The sequence below is a fragment of the Nelumbo lutea genome, chromosome 7 (genome assembly GCF_056320005.1).
Source record: "Nelumbo lutea isolate HS-2025 chromosome 7, American lotus-T2T, whole genome shotgun sequence".
Lineage (NCBI taxonomy): Eukaryota > Viridiplantae > Streptophyta > Magnoliopsida > Proteales > Nelumbonaceae > Nelumbo > Nelumbo lutea.
Window position 1 is genome coordinate 4109389 of NC_142690.1, and position 11194 is coordinate 4120582.

The following is an 11194-nucleotide window of genomic DNA, read 5'->3' on the forward strand; positions in this document are numbered from 1 at the left end:
GTAGTGGTGTGATTTGTTATTGGTTCTAAAATGAGCATCTAGGCCAACCTATTACCAACCATGAATATGTTGGAACAGGATTCCTGCAACCAGCCCCTCAATAAAAAGGCCATCACCCAATGTTGATCCCAAATATCTGGGGTCTTGGGAGGGGTGGACTAAATACGGTCCTAATGGAATATATTAGATGATGATGAGAAAAGGCTTAAAGGAAAGCAAATACGTGGATTCTGATACATTGAATTATCTCAATACAATCCCTTTCTATGGAACAAGGGGTGTAACTTGGTTGGTATCATTTAGTTTAAGGTTATATTATCAAAATTTAAATTTTAAGTCATTATTTAAAATAAACAAATTTAGTTTTCAGTACAATTGGGTCTATCGGGTCTGGTCTTAATAGACCAACTATTAATCGGGACAGATTTGGATTTGTGATTTTGTCCCGATTAATAATTTGTTCGGGACTGGTTTTACCTAGACCCGACCCATTGATAACCATAGAAGGAAAGATCAATTCCCAAAGGAGGTTTGTTAGGAAATTGTTAAGCGGATCTAATTGAAGTGTTGTCAACTCCCAAAGGAGTGAAAAAATCTAATGACTCTGTGTCAAATACCCCTTATATAAGTTTTAGGCTGGCCCATGCCACTTAATCCAAACTTTCCCCACATATCTATATGCTACTAAGATGAATCTCCCATTGTAATATCTATATATCACCAAAATCTCACATTCTTGGTGTTGCTAGATGGTTTGTTGAATATCTTATCTATGGCACCAAAATCAGGCAATATAAATGATGAGGGCGGATTTAACCCTCCAATGACATTGTGACACATGGCATCTCAGAACAGATAGATGACACCTAAATACCACCTAAGTGATAATTTGGAGTCCTAGATCGTAGCTCGTCTTTACCCCGACCTGGCGACTTGCCTTTATGTCGACCTCGTGACCTTGACCACAATTCAAGTCGGCTAGAAGCACCTCGTCCAGGGCTGACCTGCAACACCTCGTCATTGGTCAAAGTGACCTCGATGCAAGGAGCGACCTCCCTCGAGGGCGTGCCAGCCTGACTAAGGTCCAGGTGAAGACCTGCGAGATGTGCACGCCGACAAATTCGGCATGCATATCCCGATACTCCCACGATTCTTGGAAGTTGGCCCATGTACTGAATGTTCCAGAGGATGGTCAACGTGCATGGTGGTTACCTCCGAAGATATCGGACCGCTTAGGCATGACCTCCTGGAAATCTTGGATGCGGTGTGTGAGGCCCACACTGAACAATGCCTATATAAAGGCACCAACCCCAAAGACCCGGGGGGGGGGGGGAGAAAAAAAAGAAAAGGTACAACCTCTCTAGATCTCAAGGTTTCAAATTCTTAAAGCATTCAACTCGCAGAAACTAACTTAAGCATCTGAGCGACCTCGCCGTGTTAGCCATCCCGAGTTCTTTGATCCATTGCCTTGTAGATTGATCTAGTTCGCTGCTCGATTGGAAGCTAGATCACCCTCCAACTGGGAGTAGTTAGATTGCGCAACATCAATTGGCGCCGTCTGTGGGAAATGCTACAAGAAGCTAAGTCCTCACATTTTAAAAGGCCAAGTCCTCTTCTTCCAAAAAGCTAAGATCTCACATTTTAGAAACTAAAGTTCTCACTTTCTAATTTCCATTTTTTATGAACTCAAAGGCACTTTTGAGCAGCATCGACACCTAGAACGAATACCGATTATTGGGGGACAAAAACACCTATGATGAACTTGGAGAACTCCCCTGTGATAAGCAGACAAGTTCAGGCCAAACTCAGCATCCCCAGTGCCCTAGATAAACACACCGCTACCGTGCTCTTCCCACGGTAGAGCCATTAGTGGTTCCCGTCAGGATTGAAGTGTAGCAATTCTATGAGATGAAGTATGAATTTCCAGATCTAAGCATGGGAGAAGCCCGATGTAGACAATAGTAGAGCATCATCAACTCATCCTCAACAACAGTCATTTAGGGCAAGGCCTCATCAGCCGTGTTTTGCGAGGTCGCCTCTACAAGACAAGCTCTTCGTGGCTTCTACAGGAGTTGGCGGCCAACGGACTGCATGGACGCCCTTGCAGGTCGAGCCTTCCAAGGCTCCTATGCGAGCTGGTGACCTAAAGTCAGTAGTGCTACCCCCGTAGGTGGAGCTCCCAGTGGCTTCTTATAGGAGTGGATGACCGGCGCCACTAACAAGGTTGATATAGTGTAGTCGTGGCCCTGAACTGGTGAATCACACCGACAACAACATTATGCCCTCGCAAGGGGGGCAAAATGTGTACGTTGTGGTCTCGCTAGCACTCACCCAGGAAGCCAATCTCAAGTGACGATGTAGAAGTAGCCACATCTTACAACAGAATGACCACCCACTTAAGCGAGCTGGTCAGGCCACATATCGGCTAAACAATATTATGGAGAGTGGACCGCGAATCGCTCCCAGAGCCTAAGGACTAAGGTGCCGAGCTGATAAAAGACCTCGGCACCACATAAGACTCAGTTGCCTCTTCGGCATGGGCAAAATCAAGGGTAAGGAGAGTGGAATGCGAGTCGCTCCCAGAGCCCAAGGGCTAAGGAGCCGAGCTGATAAAAGATCTCGGCACCACATAAGACCCAGTCGCCTCTTCGGCATGGGAAAAATCAAGGATAAGGAGAGTGGACCGTGAGTCACTCGCAGAGCCCAAGGGCTAAGGTGTCGAGTTAATAAAAGAACTCGGCACCACATAAGACCCAGTGGCCCAAGGGCCAAGTCGGTAGCACCATCCTCCTCATCGCCGCCCTCCTCTTTGGAGTCTAGGTTATCCAAGGCTTGGCGGGCCATGTCGTCTGTGATCCTCCAGGTGGTGATGACACTTGTGTCGAGGTCGGGGTATGCATGCCTTATCAACCACTTGCTGAGCTTAAACCCCCTACGGTAGACCTGCGACATCACGTCGTCAAACCTAGATGATTTGATGTAGTCGATGATGGCCTAGACCTTTGTCTCCCTGAGAACTTGATCGAAGATCTCGGTCTTTTCCTTAATGTCAGCTTTGAGGTACTCCACCTCATGCTCCAGGGCCCCCTTGGCTTCCTTAAGTTTATGCACCTCGAGCTGCGAAGCCTCCTGACCCGCCTTGGGGCTCTCCACCTCGAGCTTTAAGGCCTCCTGGCCTTTTCTGAGCCCGTCCACCTCAGCCTTCAGCCTGTCCCTCTCACAGGCTAGCTCCTCCTTCTCTAACAACAGAACTTCAATGAAGCTCTTTTGAGCTGCAACGTCACCTTCCGACTGATGGATCTTACACCAAGCTGCCCTCAGGTTAGTATGAGTTGCGCGAGATGACTCCTTAGCAGCCAAAGCTTGCTTCAGATATCTGTCAGACTGAAGGGTCAATGGGTGCACGACGGTGTTCACCTGGCAAAAGGAGGTCAGTCAGTACCAAAGAGAAAAGAATGAAAGAATGGGAAAATGATGATTCTTAGAGTGTGAGCTCACCACCATAGCATGGTTGCAGCACGGGCCCCAAGCTGACCAGAGGTGAGATCGGCCCAGTCTGTAACCTCTACGGGGTAGATAGCCTCTTTACTTTTTTGGAGGCTACACTGGGGGATCAGGATGCTCTCCTCCTCCTCCTGGCTCCCCGAGCTGGACACCGCCGTCTCAACAACATGATCAGCCAATTCTTCGGAAGCCTCAGCAGCAGCTTCGACGGGTTTAGGAGCTTCGGCAGCAGCCCCAGTTGGCTCAGCGACTGGCTCTGCCGCCACCTTAGGCTCCTGAGATGGTAAGTCCCCCTTCATATCTATCACTGGAGGGGCATTAGGGAGCTCGGGCTCCGAGATGGGAACCTGTGGGAGCCCAGGCCCCGAAGAAGGAACCTGTTGGAGCCCGGGCCCTGAAGAAGGAACCTGTGGGAGGTCGGGCTCATGGGTGGGGGTAATTGGGGGCTCGATGCGCGGCTTATTGGCGGCTCGCTTCTTCCTCTTCTTCATCTGGCGAAGGAGCCTCTGACCGGTAATCCTCTCTTCTTCCATGGGACCTGCAATAGAGCTCGGTGTCACTAAGCTTGAAAACACTTAGCTGATTAAGCGGGATGCTAAGGTAAAAATAGACCTACCCAGGCTCAACCCGGCCTGAATGAGCTTCTCTTCGGCATTGTAATCTTTGTGATCGAACTCGACCTGAGCCCATGAGTGGAGTGTTTCCCTCGTCTTCCTGTCGAGAGTAATGCCGGGGTCTTGAGTAACCACCCTCCAGTTAGTAAGGAAGGGCCACCCCGTCCTGCTCCGGACTACAAAGTAGTCCCACTTCCAGGCCGGGACCTTGCTTGGGAGTTTATGTAACATTTTGAAGCCTGGGCGAGGGGACATATAGTAAGTCCGCCTGTGCTCGGGGAGAACGCCCGAGGCGCTCTTCTTTATTGACAAAATAGAACAAAGGATATCTATATCTAAGGGAAGGTTGTATTCGAAACAAAGGGAGATAGTCCCGACCACTTTTCGAATAGAGTTTGGGTGGAGTTGGTCCAGCGTGACGTTAAAGCGTCTCAACACCTCGGGGATAAGGGGGAGAAGAGGGAGACGAAGCCCGTCGACGAGCTGCTCCCTAAAGATCACGATCTCATCCAGACTGTGCTCCCAAGGGAAGTTGCCGGCAGGAAGACCATATGAGTATTTCCTGAGGTAGGTTGAAGTGTTGGATGAGGTGCTGAAGTCTCTCCAACGTCATGGTGGACGAACTGAACTGATCTGGCACCCAACCTCGGTGGGAGGTGGACGCTAGCCTACCCGAGGTCACCCGTGCCTCGTGGGACGGTTGGGCAACACCAGGGTCACCCTGACTCCAGGTACCCACCTCGAGCTCGTCTAAGAGACTATCCCTATACATTGAATGAAATGAACTAAAAAAGGAGAAAGGGAGGCTTGGGGACTCACCAAGGAAAAACGCAACCGAACTAGAACTGGACGAGTTAGAAGACCCGAGCTGAAGACTCCAGACGTGAACTCATGCTAGACGAAGGATACTTAGTGGCGGAAGAAAATGACTAGGGTCCCCCACTATTTATAGCCGCTAGGCCCGGGCACCAACGGTCAAGATCGAAGCAATCTGACGGTTCTCAAGAAAACCGGTTGCGAGGCTCTTGAGGTGAAATCAGTTTAGCGCATTTTTTGGCGTCTGTGAAGTCTAGATCGCGTGACGTCCACGCGTGAGTTGTACGCAGCCCGGGTTTTTCCTTCCGAGTGAGCCGAGCGCCAGACCGGTCTGGCCAATGGGTTGCCCGACAGTGTGGCATAAGCGCTGAGTCAAGTCCACCCGGCGCACCGTGAACTCCCCGCACTGGGTCAGCACCCCCAGCACAGGGAGTGGGGGTCAGTTGATGGAGGGTGATTCGGCCCGACCTCGTAGCATAGGTACACGTGCGCGTGACCTGGCTTGACGAACAGCTCAGCCTAACAACACAACCGTGACTCGACAGGAGGGACTCGCCGAGTCCAACATTGGACGCTCGACGGGTTAAGCGACTCGCTGGGGACTAGCGCCCGACCAACCTTGACTCCCACCAAGTGTGGGTGATCCCGAGCTCCTTCTAGGGCCCGAACTCCTCCTGGGTCCCGAGCTCTTCTTGATGAGCTCTAAGCCTTTCCCAAGGGAACACCCCGATCCGACTTGGGTGTCCCGAAGTAGGGACACCACGACCCGGTGCCCTTGGCTCCCCTGTTGGGGATGCGCCTCGGGTAGATAGCAACTCGGCCCATCACCAGTACCTCGACATCAGGAAGTTCGACAGAATGCAGCTCGGCTCAAGATAGTCCGAAGGTCCTGAAAATATCTCTCTGACAACACCTGCCGAACCTGGAGGCTGCACCCCTGCCTCTTGGCAGGTGGCGCCCTACCTACCACCTCTGAAATATGTCTCATACTCGACAGGTACGCATTCGGCAGAGACGGCCCATGCTTGCCACCTCAGCCCCGAAAACAACGGCTGTCACAGGAGGACAGTGACGGTTGCACCCGATCTGGCAGTGGCTGTTATGCCTTATTTGGAGGCCTGTTATAAAAGTACCACAACCCCCAAGGGGCCAGGGTAATCTCAACCTCTGCGCTTTCTACATTCTTAGCTTCTTCCATACTTTCCATTTTCTTACAGAACTCTAACTTAAGCATCGGAGTGTTCCCACCGGGCGAAATCCCCGGGGATCCTTCATCTCATCCTTCTCCTCAGGTACCCTCCATCGCCAGTTAGGAGCCAAGTTTCGGCCAGGTAGGAGTGCCCGGATCGCGCAGCATCAGATTGAATATAAGTAGATACAAATTTGATTAGTTTATATTCAAATTCAAGTCAGTATATATTGGAATTCATATTGCAATCGCATATTGAATAGTATAAATAAATTTTATTAAAAATGACCAAAATATATATATATATATATATATATATATATATATATATATATATATATATATATATATATATTGAATAGTTTATATTCAAACGCCTCCCCATTCCCCAACAGTGGTTTCTCTCTCCTCTTTCTCTCTCTCTCTTTCCTAGTCTCCTCTCCGGTTCGTAGACAACAATTTGGGCTTCGGGCTCAAGCTCGGGCTTGGGCTTTTATGAGGATCGGGCTTGGGCCTGAATTATGTTGATAACAACAGGTGAAAGTCCAGCCCGACCCATGAATAGAAATGGGAGTGGGTTTCTAAACCTTTTCTCTGGCATCCCAAATTTATTTTTTCTCGATGAGATGGGGCGTTCACCATTATGAGATGATTTACAAATAGGCTCAATACGAGTTGATCTCTTAGCCAATTCAGCACAAAGCCACAGCATCTCCACAGGAACATCTTATGCATGCAATAATTTGTTTTGATTCCCAATTGAGTCCTTAGCTTCCTTTTTGATCATGAATACGGGCACATTCTTCATGGGTTTCTAATTCTGGACAGTCTTTTTCTTTTCCTGAGCATCAAACTAGCTTGCTTCCCTTCACTTGTTTCATTCATGCTGGTTTAATTACTGGAACAAGATCTGAGAGTTTTTGAAATATCTCATTCTCAAAACACACAGGATGTGGCAAAGACAATTGCAGTTCAAATAAAGATTAATAATAAAATTTGTTTCTACATTAATGAACTTGATTGAAATGAAGGCCACACGTACAGTTTTCCACTTTTCAAGTGCTTCTGGAACAAAGCCTTTGCAAAATACTGAATAATTAAAGGGTATATTAGCTTAGAGACAAGGAATAACAAAGTAAGGAAAGTGGTACTCCCTCTAAGGCTCTAAATAGAGAAAACAAAGACAATCTAGACATACTAGATGCATGCATCATAGACAGGTAGCTAGAATGGGCCGGGCCGGAGAGATTATTATTATTATTTCATACATGAATCAATATTTCTCCTTGGCGTAGACATATCTTATTAATTAACTCAGGTTATTGGCAATGGATTCAGGCGGGGTACAGCGTCACAGATCAAATGATGGGCTCTTGGGAGAGTAATTGAAGCACCCTCTTCCATGTTTACTTTTGCTTGCTTTCCTTCCCCAAACTTCCACTCGAAACACTGAATCATGCATGCCAGACCTGTTTGTACCGTTTGTAAGCCAAGAGTGAGTCCAGGGCACATCCTCCTTCCGCTTCCAAAAGGAAGGAATTGATAATGTTGTCCCCTAACATCTATCTGGCTTGATTTATTGCTGCCACCATCTTCAATCATCATAAATCGTTCTGGTTGAAATTGGAGTGGGTTGTCCCAGTACTTGGGATCTCTTCCAATTGCCCAGACATTGATAAATGTTCTGGTATTTCCAGGAATGTCATAGCCCCAGAGTTTGCAGTCTCTAGTCGACTGTCTTAGAATTAAAGGGGCAGGAGGGTGCAGCCTCAACGTTTCCTTTACAATTGCTTGGAGGTAAGGAAGATTAGGGATGTCTGATTCTTCCACCAATCTACTCTTTCCGACCACCAAGTCGATCTCTTCTCTTGCTTTCTCTAACACGGATGGGTTGTTTATGAGCTCTGACATTGCCCATTCAATTGTCATTCCAGATGTATCAGTCCCTGCTAAAAATAAGTCCTGCCAAAATATATCAAAAGAAATTACCCATAACGTACGTTCATTTGTATAATTTCTTTGGTATTATTCATAAACCAGCTGCAGCTGTTAAATTGAAAGACCACTCATCTTACAGATCTAATTGACTTACCAGAATGAAAGCCTTGATGTTGGCTTTGGTTAACCTCATCTCAGCTTCCTCGTCTTCAGATATATCAAGTAATAAATCAAGTAGAGTCTTTACGCCATGATGATTATCTCCATCACTAGTACTACCCATCTTCTTCTTCTGACTCCGAGCCTCCTCATGCTCCATTATGATCTTGTCTATGATATTGTCGAACCTCCGACGTGTGTCTTTCATCTTCTTTCCAAAACCTTGTAAATCCAAAACTTTGCAGAGTCCAATGTAATCTGACAAGTTAAACCTACCGGCGAGCTCTAATGCATCTTGTGCCACCATTATAGTTTCCTCAGCCTGGTCTTTTGTTCCGGAGCACCTCGTGTTCATCGTCATTCTTGTAACTGTGTTATTTGATAGCCTCATGACTTCTTGGCGAACATCAATGGCCTTACCGAGGATGGACTTATCGAATATAGATTGTAAGAAGCGGTGCAGCTCTTCCTTTCTAAGTGGAATAAATTGGTTGAGAATCTGACCATTTAGGAGCTCCGACATGCACAGCTTTTTCATGAATCTCCAGTAGGGTCCATACGGAGTGAAGATGAAATCGGCTGTGTCGTATGTTATATAGTTTGTAGCAAGAGGCACTGGTCGAGAAGAAAAGTCAAGCTCCTGGGACTTGAGCATTTGTTTTGCTATTTCAGCGGAGGAGACCACTACACAAGAGACAGAGCCAAGAAGAACGTGAATCAAAGGGCCATAGCGGTTGGAGATCTTTTGGAAGCTTTGGTGAGGGATTGAACCAATGAGATGCAGGTTTCCGATGATAGGTAAAGCTAATGGGCCTGGTGGAAGGTGAAGTTTGTTTTTGTTTCTCATCTTGTACAAGATGGATGTAACCACTACTATGGAGATGAGCCCTAGAAGGAAATCCATGGCAAAGCCTTGAGTGTCAGCCATGGTCGGAAGGGATATGGAAATGATTGAGATACAATTAATGCAACAATGTTGGTGGGATATGGGTTAACGTTGCAAATATTACTCCTCCTCTCCTCCTTTTATATTGCTACTTCAGCGACTTTTTTTTGGCTCAGTTTAATTCTAGTGCAAATGTTTGCATTCGTGGAAATGTCAGAGAACTGCAAGTGGGTTTTAGACTTTAGATCGTGTCAAGTTGTCCAGTATTTTAATTAGAGTTATACAGAATATCGAAACAAGCCAAAATCAGTATAAAGTTGTCTTCACCACCAATATGTTTTCCAAGTTAATCGGCCATATTCTTCCACGGTGTTTTATTTGTCAAAATGGGTCCCAAAAGTTCCATCGTAAGACCAGAGAATGGAAGAAGAAATTGGATGTGACGGAGTCACCTTCCAAGTTCCAACGCAGTCTCACAACGAACTGTTAGTTGAATTCAACAAGTGGGTCTTACACTCTTACTAGCCGTCAGTGACGACTCTAGTGTGTCCCTCTCATAATTATATGGTTGGGAAAGGAAAACATGAGACTGAATTGAAGATTGATTTGATTTGGCTGTTGGCGAATGATCATTCCCGTAAATTTTGATTTTCTTTATGTATGTTTCTTGCTGAAAATCTATATGAAGATTTTAGTTATTCCTTGACATTGAATTCGTGAATTGCTGAAAACAAAAAAGTGCATCATTTAATTTGTCTGAAAATCAAAAGGTTATCTAGGAACTACCCAAACCGCTATGGATATAAGAAACAAAAGAGTTGTAAAGCCCGGCCTTACTGACCATGACCATGATATGAGTTACATCAGTATCTCTTATGCTAAGAAGCCTAAGATAGAGTAGTGCTATATATTATTAAAAAGGGAAAATCTGTGATGCAAAAAGATATGTTATGGGAAAGAGTTTTGACAAATTAAAATCCACTCATGGATTTTGATAAATAACACCTAGGGTGAGTAAAAAAGTCGAAAAACTAAATCAATTGAAATCGAACTGAAAAATCGATTAAACGAACCAGTCGGTTTGGTTTCAATTCAGTCTTTTTAAAAAATTTAAGGTACTGATTCGATTTCAATTAATCAATATAAAAAACCGACAGGTAATCGAACCAACTGGTATACATGTTTTTCTATATATTTATGTATATTATATATATTATATTATATATTATAAATTAATAAATATGCATTATATATAAATATATATATATATATTTATAATTTTTTTATTATATACTTATATATTTTTATAATAAATATTATAAAATAGAAAAAAATGAAAAACTAACGAACCGAACTGGTCAACCGGTTAACCAATTTGTTTCGGTTCGGTTCTAGTTATTAGTTTTCCAAAAACCAGTACTACCGATTCAGTTCACTAAAAAAGCCCATGGTTCGGTTACCCGAACCGTGAGCACCCCTAATAACAACTTATTTGCTATCATGTTTGTGATTTTAGTTTATTTGTCAGTTGTTTTTCCGATATATCTTTTCCATATCATAATCGAACCCTATTAAAACCAATGAATCGAACTGGTCAACTGATTAACTGAACTGACTTCAATTTAATTTTGGTTACCGGTTTTCCAAAAACCGGTAGTACCAGTTTGGTTAAAAAAAAAGCCCCACGATTTGGTTAACCAAACCGTGAGCACCCCTACTCATTAAGACTGTGTTTGGTTTGAAGGAAAAAGTAAGGTAAGAAAGGAAAATATAGGAAAACCTTTATAAAACTTGTATACATTTCCCGATGTTTCTGTTCCTTTCCCTACCTTTTCCTTCAAACCAAACATAGCCTAAGGGTAGGCATGTTGTTTCCACTCCATTGTATCGGAGGGTCGTGTAATGCATCTATTTTCTTATTCTAACATATCTACTTTTCAAAGTCTTTCTCCGATGGCATTACATATTTCCACCACCATCAGTCTGAAGCTTTGTTTTTGCATGCGAAAAGTCTCAGACCCATGCCATCTTCATTCTTCATTCTACAAATTTTCTCCCAAGAAATATTAATGTATCCATAGCTTTGCT

The 11194-nt window shown here is 44.9% G+C and overlaps 1 protein-coding gene across 1 annotated transcript; it reads right to left on the bottom strand.

Annotated features, from left to right (window-relative positions):
* Nucleotides 1-7207: 7207 nt before the first annotated feature.
* Nucleotides 7208-9259, bottom strand: LOC148844726 (cytochrome P450 93A2-like). The gene is made up of 2 exons (XM_088955807.1): nt 8216-9259; nt 7208-8085 (listed from the first exon to the last, which is right to left on the bottom strand). Exons 1-2 carry the CDS (start codon nt 9146-9148, stop codon nt 7438-7440), a joined length of 1581 nt encoding a protein of 526 aa, XP_088811933.1. The 5' UTR covers nt 9149-9259; the 3' UTR covers nt 7208-7437.
* Nucleotides 9260-11194: the final 1935 nt, after the last annotated feature.

What these genes read in the sequence shown, in the direction of transcription:
- LOC148844726 (XM_088955807.1), bottom strand. Translation starts at nt 9,148, where the DNA reads ATGGCTGACACTCAAGGCTTTGCCATGGATTTCCTTCTAGGGCTCATC. An exon ending in ACATCAAGGCTTTCATTCTG is followed by an intron (nt 8,086 to 8,215) that starts GTAAGTCAATTA and finishes ATATTTTGGCAG; the next exon opens with GACTTATTTTTAGCAGGGAC.